Consider the following 18,972-nt stretch of genomic DNA (forward strand, 5'->3'; position numbering starts at 1 on the left):
CGTCAGGAGATTTAATCAAATGCTCCGTCCGACAAGGACGTGAATTATTTTAACGATGGACAACAAGAGAGTTATGCTCCTTTCTATATAAGTACTTTACCGTCAAATGGTTATTTGAATATTTGACTGATGAAGTTCAAGATTAGACACATGCCAGGAGACCAATGTTTTCTCTCCCTTAAGATCCAATGGAGACGTCAGACTCTACATCACAACAAGGAATGGCTCTTGGTTAAAAGCTAATGAAAAAAGCTAGTGATGAATATATTATATATTCCATTATCATCTATTCTGCGATGCCCTGAATCATTGACCTTTGACCTTTAAGGCAGGTATAAAAAACACACCAGAGTTGAAATTGCACTGTAGTTGTGAGAGTTGATTTTTGTTGTTACTTGTTCTTTTTCAGAAAATCAAAGACAAGAATAAAAAGAAAACAAATGAGCAATGGGGATGTTTAATAACCAACACCAACAACACACCGGACAGCCAGCGTTTGAATATCCAAATATAGCATCAGCTATCTCCTCTCATTCACTCAGCTCCATGGGTTGAAAACTATTTTGTTATACTTGTAATAACTTTGTATTTTTGCATCAAATTACAACCACCACACAGTTTTACTGATGATGTTCTCTCATAATTATTCCACTAAATCAACAGTTGTAGGAGTTATTTTATTGTTGTGAAGGAGGCAGTACATCACTGAACTGAAAACTGAGAAATCATTACACTAAATGTCAGCAGGATGAAATCATTTCTGGGTCTAAAGATGGGAGAACACCAGATAAAACGTTTTTGGGAAAGATTGTTGAAAAGCCTATAAATGCAGTTAACCTAAAGCCATTTTTTCATCAAGATCCATGAATTATTCCATGAGAAAATGGTGAAAATATAAAAAAATGCCCTGTCTTGCAGTGTTTACCCACTCCTAAGTAGGTAAAGAAATATTCCTGGTGCCAGTATGTAATGGCCTCTCTTGTCCGCCCATGTCCCATCCTCCCACAGGGTTTCTTGGAAATCTGTTGATTAGTTTTTATGTAATCATGCTGACAGACAATCCAATGGAAACGGGGTGAGAACATAACCTCCTCGGTGGAGGTAATGAGTGACAGGAAGAGGAGCAGGGATTCTGTTGTGTAAATTTTTGGAGGAAAAATAGATGACTAAAGCTTTCTTCTCAGTGTAAAAGAGAATCACATACATACACATTAATGTTTGTCTGATTCGGATGCTCCTGTTTCCACGTCCTCTGTGTTTTGTCACACAGGACCATCAGTCAAAGCCATGAACATTGATTAATATGGAGTTGGATGAAAAACGCGGAGAGGTTATTAGTTAATGAAAAGGCCCATTGAGCCCATCTTCTCTGTCACAGCTCTGCTGCGTCCGTAACTCGCTGCCATGTTGGTTTGCCTCTCATCAGCCACAGAATGGCAGCCATATCTAATTGGCCCATCTAATGTGCTGCACTACCAGTGTGTGCATCTCTCTGTGTGTTACATGTTTGTGTCTATCTGACTGCACCATAGAAACCATCTGTTCACATTGAGCGAGGATGATTCACAGAGCAGATCTGAGCCATTGCATCTGGGGTATGGCATCCGCTCTCCTCCCTGCACCAGCCTCCCCATGTTCCTGTTTCCGCTCATCTTTCTTTCAAACACTCCATGTCCCCCTCTCCTCTCTGCTCATTTGGACTCATTGAGTTTTCTTTTATCGCTGCATCCTCCTCCAACTCATCTTCCTCAGCCGTCTCTGCTCTGCTCACTCTTTCGTTCATTTGATTTTCACCCTTATTCCATTTTCACCTAAAGAGAAGATGGATCGAGGTGATAATACTCTTTGTTGTCGTTGTTTGTTTTGGAGATTGAGTTTCCATCCAGGAGGCGGCTGGGCTCAGGGGCACGGGCTTCATCTGCTGCTGGATTCTGCATTCAGCTAGGTAATAGAGTCTGTCAGTCACCACGGCGCTAACCAGGCATCACATATGCATGGATCCTCTCACACACACAAAAAAGGCTTAGGGATGTCAAAGACTTGGCTAAAGGTAGGATTGGGTTAATGGCTAATCAATGTTATATAGAGTAGCCTACAGCCCCCCTGATGTTGGTCAAACACACTTGAATGCATATATAAGCAAACAGGCTGTAAGAATCAATCAAGGCCATAACAGCTTGGCTCAATGTCACCTTGATTTCCTTAGTGTGATTGTGTGTGTGTGTGTGATTCGTTATGTTAAACTGTCTCCTGTTGTATTTGGGAAGGCATGAAGGCCCTGGGGCCACAGGGGGAGGGGCTTAAAGATATGATGTGACCAGCAAGATGCTTCACCGGGTTACATTCAGTCTAAAATATTCAATACGAGCTACCTTGTGGAAATGTATAAATAAAATAAATATAAAAATGTTTCCTTTTCAATCCAGTGAATATTGTTGACAAAATGTTAAATGTGTAACTGAATTAAACATAATTGCATTTGTATATTTGCTTTAATTGTGTGTCCAATGCTTTAGCGTTCGGCTAAAACTCTGAACTTGCCACCTTGAACCTGCGACCTTTAAAGTTTTAAACAACAACAAAAAAACCAAAGGTCCTGACCATGAACTTTATTTGACTATGGAAGACATAGCAGCTCTCTAAAATGAAACCAAACCATCTTGAACGCCCCCTGGTGGCTGGCTACTGCATAGGTAACAAACCCATTCTCCAAACAAACAAAACAAATCAGATAAGTAACATTCATGTTTGTTCAAGTATTCATGTTTCTGATAAGTTTGGTTTAGATCACTTATTTGATGCAAAAAAAACAGGGTGAAACATTATGATTGTTTGACCTGGCCATTGGATATATCATATGTATCAGCGGGACCTCTATATGTTTTAGCTTCAGGTTCGTTTTATGGAAGGAGGGAAGTATAGACTTTGCATCTTCCATCTCATCACTCGAAGATTTCCTAAACCAACTCTCCAATTTTAATCCACATAAGATTAAAACTGCTCAAGTTATTGCTGTGAGAGACAAACTGAATCCACTGCTTACAATACCCCTCTTGCTACCAGGTAGCATAGGCGTAAATAAGAGACAAAGAAAAGGGTCAATCTTTTGTTTTTATGGACCAATTGAGACAGATGAAATAAAAGAAGAAGAGTCTTTGTCTGCCAGATGGCTGAGATGCAGGGCTAGTTGGAAAAATCCAATATATCGTTCACATCATGAAAGTTAAATGAAAAGTTAGATGAAGAAAACAACATATTCCCCCAAGTTAAATATGTCCCTTCCCTCATCTTTCTCTTCTTCCTGGACAATCAAGGCACATGTCCACATTTACATGCATCCATGCATCATTGATCAGATGTTGACTGAGCTACAACAGTGGGAAGTTCAATCTCCAGGGATCCTCTTCTACACTTTATCAGAGGGCTACAATCCTTGCCCTCCCCATCACTCTATTCCTTAATGATTCCTCCTGTTGGTATCACCCAGAGCCCTAATGGAGTCCGCTTTACTTGCCAATCAATGGGGAAAACAAGCGACTAAGCCTTTCTTCTCTGGTATTGAAGGAAGTAACGGGTTGCCTGTGTTCCCCCCGGTATCCTCGATGGAAGGATGTGTGAGAACTCATCTGTCAATCTGTCTGTTCGTTGCAACTGGGGTTGCGGCGAGAGGAGGCAAAGATCCCAGAGTGAAAGAGGAAAAACAAGTACTGCAAAGATGCTTCCTGTCGTTGCACACCTACTGTATGTGCACTAATGCACAAATGAAAACAGGTTCAACAGCGTGAGAGCCCCTGGAAATTAGAAACGGAAGATTCTGATGAACTCTCATAACTGCCACTTAATGTGTGGATGTGTGCAGTCAATACAATCATACTGAATGTTTCACAAACTGCGTTGGACTTTATAAGGATTTAAAATGGAATTACGTTTTGATGAAATCTCTAATTCAAATCAGAGAAGAGTTTAACAAAATGTCACCCCTATTTTCTGTCTTTTAATTTGCCCCGGGGATAAAAAAAAAAGATAACAATCAATATGACAAATTAATCCAGGCTGCAGAAAAGACAAAACACAGTAAAGCTTCTAATATCAAACATCCCAAAGGCAGGTTAGACGCACAAATCCATCAGACGACCCTCTGGTTAAAGCTCAACAAGTGCACCCACACAGAAATAGACGGAGTATAGGACCTACAGTCGAGCGCATTTCAATCCGGAAAGTTCAAACGGAGCGGGGAGTTCCGATGCCTCGCAGCGAAAGGTCACGAGCGCCACACAGAGTCAAAAGTGGAAGTAAACGTTCCCGCCCTTCCTTTCTCGAGGTGGCGCACATGCAAACGGGCGCACGCAGGGAAATGAACATCAAAGCGTATTAATCTTCTGCCTCTCATGCTCGATTCCAGTTCGGTCTCACTGAGCTCAGAGTGGCAGCGGGGAGAGGAAGAGCTGGCTTCAGGCGACACCATTCAAAACTTCTGCTCTTTCGTGCTCTGCTGGCAGATGTTCATACGCACTGTTAGTGCACGTGTGTCTGTGCCTCAACAATATTTATAAAGCCGTCATGTCTACTATGTCTATGCAGTTTTGAACTACATGTAGGTGATAAATTAGCTGCATTATTAAACCGGCATTTTAAACCAGCAGCTGCTTAAACAGACAACATGTTAACAAGCGAGCAATTAGGCCTCTGTTATGTTACGGTGTAATTTATCTTCAGGATTTAGTGGACGCACTTGTTTCCTGTAACACAAACAGTCACATTAGGTCTGATTTACGTAGCCGGGGATGAACTTGGGATCTTTGGCCAGACCGATGCAGCACAGGCTTTTCTCAGGCCTGGATCTCATTTCATTGATTCATGATATTGATATTTCCAGGGTAATTTATTAAGTACAATACAAATGAAGCTGTTAGCTAGAAAGAAGGGAGGGGGGGGGGGGGGGATTCAATACCAATGTTTATGTTTGTCTCTGACAACAAACCACAATACAGATGATGAAATTTATAGCCTAAAGTGGTTGTTAGTAGTGTATGGGTCATGAAAAATAAATTGTTTTTAACTCTTATTACTTTTCTGTTATACACTGATCTTTTTACATTTTGACTTCAGAGACAGTAGATGCTGGGGCAAGATCACTTTGAGAAACAACAATGTTACATATATGCAGAGAGGAAATTTAAGATTCCAGAAGATCCCACTTTCTGGAGTTTCAGTGTGGAAGAAAATCATGTTCCCATGTTCAGCTGATTTAGATCATGCAAAAAATATTAGTAAGAAAAATAATAAGAATACGGAAAGATAAGGAGAAGAGGAGCTTTGCATCTCAAAAAAAAACTGGTCTCCTACTGTTTTTACCATAACATGGAACAAAATCATAGGAAAAACATCAGAGATGAAAAAGAATGATAAACTCAACCCCAATGCCTTATGTCAAGCTTTAAAAAAAATGACAACCTCCGCATTCACACTTTCTTTCAATTATCAGGTTCTTCTCCAGATACCTAAGGGACTCCTCTTTTCCCTGCTCAAAGGCAGATGAAGAGGTTCCTCCCCCCACATTACTCCCAGAGTGTGTTCTCATATTCAACCAATTGGAGAGAGAGAGAGAGAAAAAGAGGGATAAAAAAAGTATAAAGTACAAAAGCAGGGAATGGAGCGATGACATAACAGGGGGGCTGACGTGCGTGAGAGTGCAGATGCTGTACGTCATCTGTAACTGGGAGAGGAAGAGCAAGTGCTCCCTATGTAGGTCACATTATAAAGACACACACAGACACACACACACACACAAACACACACACACCGACCATAAATTCAGCCAACTACCCAACCAGACTGAGAGGCAGCACTGAAATCATAACATGCATGTGCACGTCCAGGTGACCGTGAACATAAAAACTATTTCCCCCCAGTTCAGTCAGCAAACTGATCTCTCATCGGAGAACACTGACTGAACGTGCAGCACAGACCCAGTTACGGGGCTGTTAAATAACTCATGAATCCTGGGACTGACATATTATGCTCTTTTATTTCTACATGCATTCAAGATAGATAAAAGGTGATCTGTCAAATGGAGATAGTGAATGACTCAAAGTGTATTTTTCAGTATGGGAAAAATGAAATATCACGGTTTCTTGGGTTAACTGTGAAAATGCATATTTTTTTACTTTTCTTAAGTCAATTCATCTAGTTGTCTTGTCTGTAATAACATACCAGCTCTGCTACATGCATGAAAACCCATCCTGGAGGAAATGAATTAGTGACAATGTTCTGACCTATATAATAATAATATGATAATTATTTTAATTGACTAATATTAGGGCGTCTTATTACGAATGCACAAACAAAAGAATACTGAACTTTAGATGATTGAAGGAAATCAAAATACGCCTCTATTAACAAATACACATTTTACTGTATATAGCTGCATACTCCATATTGTGTCATTTTATATACGTTATATACAATGTGCTTCATAAAACCGCAGCTTTGTTTCTAATGGTATGCAGCTTGTGTATTAAAACTACAGATTAGAGAATACATTGTTAGTGAGGCGGAGCTCAGGAAGAGAAAGCAGACTGCACCATAATGAATGTGTGTGTGTGTGTGTGGGGGGGGGGCTGTTTATGCTAATTATATTCATGAGGGGAATACTTAGAAGGAGGCAATAAAAACAGTATGGTGATAATAATAGTGCACTCATGATGATGATAAAGTGGGTGTTTTTGAATGAGCCATTAAGCTAACTGATAAATACCAGTATGTTATGAAAAGGACAAACCGCACGATGCAGCAAAAACCAAACACCCAGCAGGGATCAGCTCTCACACAGATTTTATAATGAGCGCACTCACGGTGAGCTGTCCTGCAGGGGTCACTCTGCGAGCTGTCAGCGGAGTGGGCCGAGGTGACGGACGACACGCTGGAGCTCCTGACGAACCCGAAGGCTGCCAGGCGGCCCGCGGGGTGACGGCTGGAGTTGAAGCCCGGGGGGCGCAGGCCCGACTGGCTCGCTTTGGGCAACAGGGACCTGACGGCTGCGGACTGGGGCTGGGCCGCGGCCATCGCTGGAGCCGGAGGAGAAGTGTGTTGGGTGAACACCTCATCTGTTAGAAAAGCACAAAATGAAGAATCATGGTGAATCTTTCTTTAATTAGTGCAGTGCCCCTTCAAAATGTGCCTGTTTGGGATGGGATGTTTGCTTGGCCTGTGGTGATGCTCTAGAGAATGAATTATTCAGTTTTATCCTCAAATCATCCTCAAACCTTTTATTGGTTTATGTGCTGGACGTTGTGCGTGCAGAGCTTTTTATAAACGGCCTATGGTGCATGGTGAAGTTACGAAACATTTTACAGTCAATAATTGTCATCGAATGAAACTGAATTTGTTTTATTACCATCTATATGTGTGGTCCATATTTAAGTTGGAATGACTGACAGGTGCAATTTGACTTACATTACATGTCAGCTATTTTAGATCCATCAACACAATCATCACACCCAAGATTTCAAAATAAAAGCTTTGTCATTCAAACAGGAAATGATTCTATGAATGTTGTTGCCATGACGGAGATCAACACCTGTGCTGTAATAATAAATAATAAAACGAGTCGGATTATCAAAACAATGTGGCTGCGATTTTGACAAGGGATATGACCCAGTTGCCGACCACTGAAAACATGTTCAACCTGGTCCACACACTGAAGGCACACTGCCCTGTACCCAGTGACTGCTATATGTGTATTATTTATAGCTCATGATCCCCCCATTTCATCTCAATTGGTAATTAGTAGCAATTATGCTTCTTTCCTCCCTTAATCATGTGTGCTCAACAGAAGTATAGACAGCAAAATGGTGTGTTTGTGTGTGTGTGTCTGAGTGAAAACTGTAAACTCATTAACCACCGCTGACAGCTAAATAAATGGAGGAGATTAAGCATGATGTTTGATTCCCCTCGTCGTTCATCATTCTGTGTTGATGAAGCTCTCAGCAGGCACCAGGAAGTCGTCTGTGTTATGTCTCCGGTTTCCACAGCGAGCGAATACTTTAACCATATACACAACAACATGCTAATAGTGGCTGTCGCCGTGCCTGCAGACCGGGCTGGTGGCCAGTGGTTTCTCTAATGCTGTAAACACTGTTATGACACAATTTAGGAGGTAGGCCATTTATCTTTCCAGTACATACATTAGGGTTTGCTTGTATTCATAGCTAATAACATTAACGGTAATGCTATTATTCATTATTCCTTGTAACTGCAGGGGCTACAGTGAATCTGACAGCAGTTACACAGAATATCCTAAAAGCTGCGGTGGAAGATGAAGGTTTTTCCAGACGTTAAACCACAAAAGAAAAAGCTAAAATGAAAGTTGGATTAAGCGAGTGAAGACAAAATGAAGAAGAGAGAAAACATCTTTTGGAGGAGACAGAAAAAGACAAGGAATCAAAGAGAGGATAAAAAAGTAATCACAGCTGCATGGTGGCGGCTTTTGTTAGTGAGCAATGGGGAGAAATCCTCCCCCTCGGTAATCTATGATTTCCAACAGCAAAACAGATGAAATGTGCAGGCCTGAGCGACCATGGCACACAAACACACACACACACACACACACACACACCCACACCCACACCCACACACACACACACACACATGCACACACAAACATTGGGCAAAACCCCCAGGCCTTGGAATAGAAGCCCCATTTTGGCTGCCCCAGCTCCCAGTAAAGGGTCTAGATCCTGCAGAAGAAGAGCATTATCCCCTGCTGGCCGCAAAGATAAGGTGGGCAGCCCCCCCCCCCCCGCTCCTTCCCACAGCGCTCTACAGGACAAGAGCGACAGTCGGTGGAGGGGAGACACAAAATAGGATGCCCCATCTTGAGTGAGAATGTCAGGATCATTAAAGATGAATGCCCAGATTTCCCTCCTGCAACCCCTCCACTCCAATCAAGCCCCCTAAGAGACGAGGGAGAGAAGTGGGGGGGACAAAAATCCACTTTAGGTTGGATATCAAGGACCATCGCGCCTGTTCAATGAGAACACACATTATTCTGTGCCACCTAAAAGGAAATGGTTGAAAAATACCTCTTTCCTTTCTTTTACTTTCAATTTTTTCACTTTTATTCATTAATTTGTTCGTTCCCTCCTTCCATCCATCCTTCCCTGTTTTTTGTGTTGGGTTCGTTGATTTATTCATTTTTTTCTTTCTTCCATCCGCTCTTCCCTTCTGTTCCTTCCTTCCCTCACTGTCATTTTCTTTCCTTCCCTTGTTGCCTCGTTCCTTCCTTCCTCCGTTGTCATCTTGGTTGTTATTTTCTTTCGTTTGTTTGTTCCATACTTCCCTGTCATTTTTCGTTGTCATTTTCATTTGTTCCTTCCTTCCTTCCTTCCTTCCTTCCTTCCTTCCTTCCTTCCTTCCTTCCTTCCTTCCTTCCTTCCTTCTTTCCTTCCTTCCTTCCATACTCCCTCCCTCTCTTTCAAATTCCCAAAATCCCACCTGCAAACCTGCAAAGTGGTTCTCCAAAGGAACATAAATAGGACTAAAATTCATGCAAATGTGAATTTAGGACACACACTATAAATCATAGAAGCCTGCAGGGTGTTTTCCTGGGCTTGCAGTTTCTCCCTTCAGCCACACAACAGATTTGAATAAAATAAATTGACTTTGCCCTCAGGTCTTAAACACTACCTCCAGTTTCTCAACAACAAAACAGAAAGACACCACATCCATCCACTTGCTCTCACTGAAAGAAGGACCCAAAACTTGAGGTGAATTATATAAATACAGCTCAGAAAAGTCAATGGGACGGACAGCCGGGATAAGCACTATAATGACCGACCGATTTTAATTACAGCCCAAGGTGAGTTGCAACAACCTGCACAGATTTCCTCCGCAAAGCGTTAAATTGCATGTTATTAAATGTGATACTTCGGTGCACCGCAATCTCTGCAGCTCGACTCGGAACTAAATCGCGGCGCTCAGCTGCTTTTGGGGGGGGGGGGCTCGGCACCTCAACATGCAACATACAAATGTCCAGTGGTATGATCCTCATTAGAGTTTAAAACCTGCTCCATTATTACACAAGTCGAGTAATTTGTATCAGGTATACTATAGCTATCTAGTACCATTAGAGTAATGTACAAATATGGAAAAATTGAGAGATTATAATTTACAAAAGGCTAAAATGCTTCAATTTACAGTGATGGAGAGAAGAGAAAGAAAGGAGAAAACAAGGTTTAGAGGTCAGATGTCTCCAGAACATGGGTGAAAGAACAAACAGAACTGAAAAAGGCAAAAGGAACTCCATCAATTATGATCCTACACACAGTGACGGATACTGATAATGCTGACCAATATATTCAATATATTTGGACTGGTGTTTATAAATGCAGTGTGTGCAAGCCCGGGTGCAACATGGATGAGAGATGTTTCAGGCAGAAAAATACTGATGTTTATTAACCGTTAATTGCTCTGCACTTCAAAGCCTGTGTTCCCCAGAGGGCCGAGCAGCAGCATCAAGAGACCCTACATCTGTATTAATAGGGATTATGATAAGGATGCCTAGCACATCATAAAACTGTGCCGATCAATTCTGTACGTGCAGCTTTGGGTTGTGTGTGAATGAATGTACATATGTATTTTCACTGTGTGTCCAGGTTATCGCACTCAGGGAAAGAGCAGATCAAATATGCATGTAAGTGATAAATGCTGCAGCTTTCCAGCAGAGTGGCGAGCGATGAACAAATTTCATACTCCGATACTCCGGGGACGATCGTGAGCTGTAATGCAAATCTCACTTCAGCAGTCGGAGGTGCTATCGGAGACATCTGAATTAGAAATTTGCTGCGTGAAGAAAGAGAGTGAGCAAGCCTAGTTATTTATTTTGTTCTGTAGATGGAAGCCTCCCGGAGCAGTATCACTCCCCTCAGTATTTCTTTAAACCTTCCAATAACATCAGCCCAGATTAATCTCAGAGAATGCATTTTAATGAGCTGCCTTCATCTCAGGCCAATTTTAGGAAGAGGAAGAGAGTCCCACAACCCTTCCTTGCTGCAAAGGAGACGAAAGACAAGGTAGCTCTCTAGTGTGTCAAATTTTGGGTTGCTGGAAAAAAAGTCGGATGCTTACTGTAGCTCCACAGAGACAGCCTCCATCTGCCACTGCAGCTGTTTTCTGTGAGGAAACCAAAAAATAACATGCTGCGAGGGAAGTTTTTATGTACCTGTGTTTTCTTGGCTTCTCTGACTGGTTGCCGGGATGACAGGTTGGACTGGCTGGCTGAAAACCAGTACCGACCTCTGCCCCTGACCAGGTCCTCTGCCCTTGGCCGCACCCGTAGCCGCCCTGTTGACAGCTCCCAGGCCGAGACGCAGACCTCGGCCAGAGCGCAGGAGACTGCCACTGCCTCCGGCCTGAAGGGCTGTCCGGGGCTGCAGCGTGTCCTCAACAGAAGTCCCTTTGAAACTGGCGGATCGTCCCACCTAGAAGTCATGCCAACAAAAATATTATTAAATACATATCTTGTAACCTATTTAGAGATCTCTAGCATAAACATCATTTTGTACACTTGCATCATGTTTGTAAATCCTCCTTCCAGTAAAGGAAATAAGCTAATGTGTTTACTGATTTACATCTTCCTGCCGACACATGATTACTTTTGTGTATTTTGCCTGTGGACACAATGAGAAACAAAGCTTTGATGCACCATGTAATCTAATAGCAGATAATTATATTCTACAGCTTTGAATGCATCCACAGACATCGACTCAAATCTATGACATCAAATATTCAGTTTGAACAAAACCAATGATTCAAATATGATGTGACTGATCATGTTCAACAGACGATTTCTGATAACAAGAAGTTCCATGTTTTGCAGGAGAGCAGAGTGTATGCACCGTGAGTAGGTTGTTTAACATCACCGGCATAATTTTTGAGTAAGTGGAATCTCTTAATGGAACTGCTCAATGTATGGGTCTCTCATGCAGTGTTATATGAAGCCTTGAGAATTCCCATGTCCCTGTGGGCTTTGTAGTTGAGCATGCATTAACTATTTATTTCCACATGTTGGAGCTTGATGCTGTATGAATTTGAATTCCCAATAAAGCTATTTAATCAGAATCAATAAGGAACGACTTTAAAGCAATAAAGCGCTTGTGAGAGTGGGGATAAAATGCAGAATATCTGTGATGAATAATACATAGTTTACTGAGGGATAGAATAAATATGAAAACTAGCTGGGGACATTGATATGAGGAGTCAGGAAAAATGATCTGAAGCTGGTCTTTGGACTCTGGAGGTCCAAACTTGGAAAACTGGACCTCAAATAAGAATGCAGCATTAATGTTTATAACATTCTGCAAATCATACAGTAATTATCTGCTGCTAATTAATACAACAATCATAATTTCAAATTCAATCGCTGCTCCCTTTTCACCGTCTGTATGAATGAACAGTGGATTATAGAGTCTGACTTATCAGTTGGACGATAAAATCTACCCATATGGGCCTTTCACAGACATGTTGATATCAGCAAATATGTTGTCAATATGAAAACCTTCATTTTTACAGAATAAACAATGCAAGAATTTAATTTTCAAACATTTATTGTCTAAATTCAAGTTATATATAATTAGTTGGGTTTGTATTTTCTTTTTATTTATGATTATTGGTTTATGTTTAAACTAAGCCTCAATTACATTGATTTACCACTGCTAATTTTTGAAAACACGTTGGTCCATTTATTGGAATCAGATTTTTTTCTACTCCCAAACATCGATCACTGCATCGGCCACCAAATGAAAAATGGACAGAAAATAAATCCTTTAAATAAGAATGAGCAACTAGCCCGAACTACAACACACATGATAATACAAGTTTCTACTCAAATCATACACAGCACTTTGAGGACAAAGTACAAAATACTCACCTCTGATGGTGCCCCATAGAAGTTGTCTGCTTTACTGCCCAGTTTGGGGGGTGCTGTGTGGCTGTGCGGGTGCACATGCGGAGGGGCATGTGTATGTGCAGGGGGGACGGTGTTTGCATGTCCAGGGGGCCTGATACTCCTGCTCAGCACACCTGGTGGGAACATATTTGTCTGCATGTCTTGCCGGTACTTGTCATACAGCGGATTGGAGGCCATAAGCACTGGGGCGGTTCTTGGTTCTGTCTCAGGCTTGGAGGGGTCTTTAGCGTTGTCTTTGAAGGAATTGGGTGCTTGGCCGTGTGCGTATGTCGAGAGCCTGGATGGTAGAGAGGATACCTGATACGGCCCGTCTGCAGCTTGGGGCTTGAACTGAGGATTCTTTCGGACATAGGTGATAATTTTAGGGCGAACTCCTTTAGGCTTGAGTTTTGGTGATGGGGAGCTCTCTCTGGGGCTGGGGGTGTAGTTAGAGTGGGGGGAGCTCTGCTGGTTGTTAGGAGGCGCTTTGGGGATTCCACTTGTGCTTATATTAGTTCTGACTGGTGCTCTCAGGCAACTGTTGCCATAGCCCTGAGCTGACGTCGGTAGAGCAGGGTTGCATCCTGACGGGATATGTCTTATCACTCCAGAGACATTCCTGGAAACATGGTATACAGAGGGTTGCCTGCGTGGTGAGCCCTGGGATGTCCTCAGAGGAGAGTGAGGAGGGGTTGATGACCTGGATTCCATCCCTGTTCTGCTAGGACTGGAGCAATTTCTTCTGTATGTGAATTGAGTCTCTTGTCTCTTGTCTAAAGTGGAAGGGTTGGGAGGACTGGAACTAGGCCTTTTTGCTGCAACTGGTGATCTTTCTACGGGCACTTCCTCCCTCTGGGCTGCCTGGTTGGGCTGCCTGGACTGGCAGAATAGAGATGTGTTATAGAGATGGGAGAAATCTGAGGGTTCACGTAAAGATGTTTTTGTAAACTTTGTGTTCGACCCATTACTGTATGAATCTGGAGTGTGACTGGGCGAACTGGGTTGCCCTGTGTTATCTCGATATGAACTGGGCTCTGCTGAGCTCCTCGCTTTCCCCATCTCGGTCTGACAGAGAGGTCTGACAAGCTGCTGCCGTCGTGGTGGAAGAACCCTCTCATCAAATCCAGCCCTCCTCCTTTCGCCCAGCCCCACGTTAGAAGACATTGCATTTCTGTGATGGCTTCCATCCCTCTTTCTCTGATCCTGGCTGCAGAACTGAGGACAGTCATATAACTCCTGAGGATGCAATGATGCCGAGTTCTGGTTGACATCTGCAGGGACTGCCCTTCTCCTGGTGTTGGCTGAGGTAGCATTGTTGACATTTGGGTAAGGGTAGGTCTTGGGGTGGCACAAGGAGATAGGAGATGGCGCTTCTCCGGTACAGTCCAGAGCACTCGACAAGCTCCCACTGAGGCCGATGGCTGACAAACTGGACACAAACACATTTGTCTCAGACTTGGACTCCTTCAGACCTCCCTTCCCCCTCCCTGTTGAGCCTTCCACGCATGTGTCTAACTCTTCAGTACTATGACAGGCAATCCTTCTTTGCCCCCCTTTGTCCCTCTGCAGTCTCCTCTCCACTTTGTTGCTGTCATTGTCATTTCTCCTCATGCCGACCGAACTGGAACTGGCAGTTGAACTGGAGGATATGGACATTGGACCCTCATCTCGTCCATCCCTCAGACTTCCTCCATCGTCTTCCTCCTCGTTCTCCTCCTCCTGATCCCTGTTTCCCACGAACGTATGTATCTCCTGACACTCTACAAGCTCAAACTCTCGGAGGTCAGGCTCCAGGCATTGCTGTTCGGAGCCCCAGATCACCAACTTGTCAGGGGATTCACTCTGAGACACCAAAGGAGGAATTGAACTTGTTCCATATCTTGTGTCCTTTGTCAGTCTCCTTCCTCCTAGATCAGCTATAGAAGACAAACGATTGGCGTTATCATCCCCAGTCTGGGGGAACTGGATCTGGGTTTTGTTTCCGATCTTATCTCCTCTGTCCACACTGACCCTCAGGCCCTGAAAACTTGTTGGGATGCTCATGCTTGACTGATTCTTTTGACTTGTTCACAATAAACACCTGCAGGTTGCTGGGGCCATTAATGGAGATGAAAAAATATTTCTATGGCAGGCCTCTCCTCGACAGGGTCTGCGTGACGATGGCCCCTCAGTTGAGTGCTCCAGGGACGAAATGTCATCTCATGAAATCTTTTCCACCTCTACCCCCCTGCTTACTTTGCGTTTACAGTGTGTAAACAAAGCTGTCTCTGATAGGTCTTCAGGGAGCGGGTGGTTTGTTCGATCTGAAATAACAATGACAAAAGACACTGTAAGCAAGAGCAACTCATATGCCTGAATTACAGCCACTTCTGTAGAAGCCTTTTCGCTTTCAGGGCCAATTTAGCTGCTTTATATTTAGTCTGGTCTGTGTTGCAGCAATTTTCCGACATTAGCAGTGTATAGCTTTCAGTCTTTTGAGACTAAATCAATATCAATGCATGGTCATTTGAAATGAAAGGGAACAGGCTTTCCATTAGACAAAAACGCACACACTAAATGCATTATTTTGATTTGCATTTTTTACAAGCACCTGCCGAATAAGAATATTATTAGAGTAGTGCAATACCAACAATAGTAATTAAATGAGCAAATGGTGCAAGAAGAAAAGAGCTAAGTGACAAGAGAGGAGAGGACTGTTTGGATCTAAGTGAAGGAATCTCCATGGGAATGGTTGATGATGACAGGGAGGAAGAGAAGGGAGAGTGTGAAGTGTTTTGCAATGAGCTTTTTTCCTCTAGAGACATTGGAAAAATAGAATCCAAGATGAAGATGAGATTAAAACATCAGCAACAAAAGTATGTTTCAAACATTCTAGCTTTACAGCATGACACAGGCAAACGGTTTGCTTGAGGGTGTGTATGTTTCCGACATAAAAAAACACGATAATTATGCGTGGGTGTTGTTATAGGTGAGGAGTGGAAACACCGGCTCTGGAGGGAGAAATCCATACTGTATGTCTAATCACTGCAGGGGAGTAAACACTCCTCTCTCTCCACAGGCCTTCTCCAACATGCCATATGGCTGCTTGAGCCAAAGCCACGATTTGATCACGCACAGCAGAACCACGCTGTTTCATTTGAAAGCAACATTCTGCAGGATGCACAGGAAAACCAAGATTCAGATCGCTCCAAGAAAATGACACCATCTTAACTGGGGGCATGTGGTTCTGCTGACACACTGGGTCGGTTGAATCCACAGCCACACATTTGTAATGAATGATAAATCCACTCTGTCTCACCTTGTTCATTACATCAATTTGGTTTATGGTTACACACATTCACGTTATCATGTTGTTTCAAACTCAGACTATTTATTTGTATCATTGTGACATTTTTGACACTTTGTTGTATTCTAAATGAGGAGGGCACATTTGGTTAACACCGTTTTGTTCTAATAAGTCATATTGATACATTTTCTTTGCGTTGATTTTCTTTGTCCATCTTCCTGGCTTGACCAAAAGAGGTAGCAGGGGGTGGAGCCTGTTTAAATATACACTCCCAGTAATTGGACAAGACCAATCAATGCATCAGCATGGGGGGAATGGGGTTTCCTTGTATTCAGAAACCCCACTATTGTTTATTTAGTTTTCCCTCAATGTTTCCAAATACATTTATCAGCCAGCTTATGTCTCCATCTTGTCTCATTTCTGAATAATTTGTTAGCACTAATGTAATGTTTTGTCAGAGTATAGTTCTGACTGATCCCTTTTAATGGGATCCCCAGTTTTAAATTGTTCATTCTTGAAATCTTGTGCTTGCTGCTCGGTCCCTGACACACATGTACATGCATCAGATGATCAGATGAAAGGGACGGCAAATGTCTGAGAGTTGTGTTGCGCCATGTTCGTGCTGCAGGGCGCTTCAATCAGAGCGGTTTACAGTTTAGGTTGCTCTTAAACAACAGACATTAAAACCAAATCAAGCTTCAATCTTCAAGCTTCAAAAGCAAACATTTTCTATCACAGTGGTCAGGTTAATGTAAACAGTGAATATTGTATGTTTTGAATAAACTGGTCATTATGTAGTCGAATATATGTCTCCCAACCATCACACTGAATATTTGAGTAGTTTCTACAGTTCAAATATAACCCGCCCTCTAATTAAACGTGCAGCGGGGGAGTTTATTCTCATTAGCAGGTGCCTGCTCCGTGTGTCCTCTGGCACTGATACCAGTGAACTCTGAGACGCATAAAGACGGCAGCTTCCACTGCCTGTGGCTCATCTGATGCTGCTGGTGTAAAGCTAAAGTTTTTCCAAATGTACCAGAAGGTCTCCTAAATATATTTTGGAGACATTATCATAGTTTCCTGAAAAGAAAAGGAGAACTCTTGAGCTGAATACCAAAAAGGGTTATTTCCTTAAATGACACCAATAATCAAATCCAAATATTAATACTTTTTTAATATATATTTAATTCTCAAGTAAAATATCAAGTTCTTTACTATCTATCTACCAATTCCAGAAATCTCTCTGTCTGTCTGTGGAATTCATATCTGGTGAACCGTTCACCTTATCGGCTTCAAACTGACACAGGTTAGGTTCGATTTCTATAGAATTAGAATTAACCTGTGACCATCGATAAATCAATATCAATGGATAGTCATTTGAAATGAAAGGGAACAGGCTTTCCATTAGACAAAAACACACAAGAGCCACGACTGGATCTTGTTTCCACTCTAAATGCATTATAAGTGACACCTGATTCTCCAGTTCGGGTTCTGCTACTGAGTCGAGCTTCACCGAACTTTGGATAAGCACATGTGAACAGCTCTTTGTGCAGCAGCGGGGGTGCAGCTTCAGGGCTCTGCTGCAGACTGAATCATGTTGTGCAACCAGCACTATCAATCAATCAATCAATCAATCAATCAATCAATCAAATTGTATTTGTATAGCCCATATTCACAAATCACAATTTGTCTCATAGGGCTTTAACAGGGTGTGACATCCTCTGCCCTTAACCCTCAACTAGAGTAAGGATGAACTGCAAAAACATTTTTTAACAGGGTAGAAACCTCAGAGAGAGCCACATGGGAGGGATCCCTCTCCCAGGACGGACAGAAGTACAATAAATGTCAAGTGTAAAGGAGCACATCAGCAAGATAAGGGTATTAGCAGCACTACCACCCAACAAGAAAAACAGCCCATTCCTAGCATGTCTGTGAAGAATGTGCACTGCACTAATACTGGTCAGATTGTGCTTTGGATGAAGATTGTAGAGAGCGATGGGGACGAGTCATTGTGGTACACAAACAAGATGTAGAATAAACCACACATCATCTGCCGCACTCTGCCTTTGTGTGCACTGCTAATATTTACACTGAATTGGTTCACACAATCAGATAACCAGCTAATTACAAAACACATTTCAGAGGGGCGAGGGGGAGGGGAGGGACGGGAACAGGAGGGAAAGAGACAGAGAGTGAATATTAGAGAGTGAGAGAAATGTCTGCGAGGACATGGTGGCAGATTGATTACGGCACTGATGTAGTGCCGGAGCTTGTGCTGATGGCAGCAGTCTGCGGGAGGCTGAGCGCTGAGCTCCGTCACAGTGGCTGAACCACAATGAGCGCAGCATCGCCCCGTAGTGAGAGGTGGACAAAACCAATCTGGCAAAAGCCCGGACGTAAGAAGACACAGAGCTCGGGAGCTGTTTGAGGAAAAAGACTCACTGTGAGGAAAACAACTATAAGAAATTAGGTGCATCCTCAGGAGACGTGTGCTTGGGAAAAAAGAAAACCCTCTGCTCCTTTGAGTACGGAGGAGAACATGTGAGAGAGGGGACGGAGGAAGATGTGTTGGTGAGGAGCTGAGTTCATGTTTCCTTTCACTGAAGTATGTACAGTGCAATTACATAACAAATGTAGACAAATACATTTGATGAGGAGAAAAAACCCTGCAAATAATTACACAGGGATCAGGTTTGTTTTCACCAGATGGATTAAAGGTGTACAAAGCAAATACCATAGT

General features: G+C 42.7%; 1 protein-coding gene across 1 annotated transcript in view; it reads right to left on the minus strand.

Moving 5' to 3' along the window:
- The window catches only part of mtus2a (microtubule associated tumor suppressor candidate 2a), a 44,793-nt gene that overhangs the window by 17,944 nt on the left and 7,877 nt on the right, over positions 1 to 18,972 (minus strand). The window contains exons 2-4 of the mRNA XM_062406547.1: positions 12,929 to 15,249; positions 11,222 to 11,480; positions 6,855 to 7,106 (exon numbers count right to left, since the gene is read on the minus strand). Coding sequence (XP_062262531.1) covers positions 6,855 to 7,106; positions 11,222 to 11,480; positions 12,929 to 14,989 — 2,572 coding nt within the window. The 5' untranslated portion in view covers positions 14,990 to 15,249. The remainder of the gene's footprint in view (positions 1 to 6,854; positions 7,107 to 11,221; positions 11,481 to 12,928; positions 15,250 to 18,972) is intronic.

The sequence above is a fragment of the Platichthys flesus genome, chromosome 15, assembly GCF_949316205.1.
Source record: "Platichthys flesus chromosome 15, fPlaFle2.1, whole genome shotgun sequence".
In the NCBI taxonomy this organism is placed as follows: Eukaryota; Metazoa; Chordata; class Actinopteri; order Pleuronectiformes; family Pleuronectidae; genus Platichthys; species Platichthys flesus.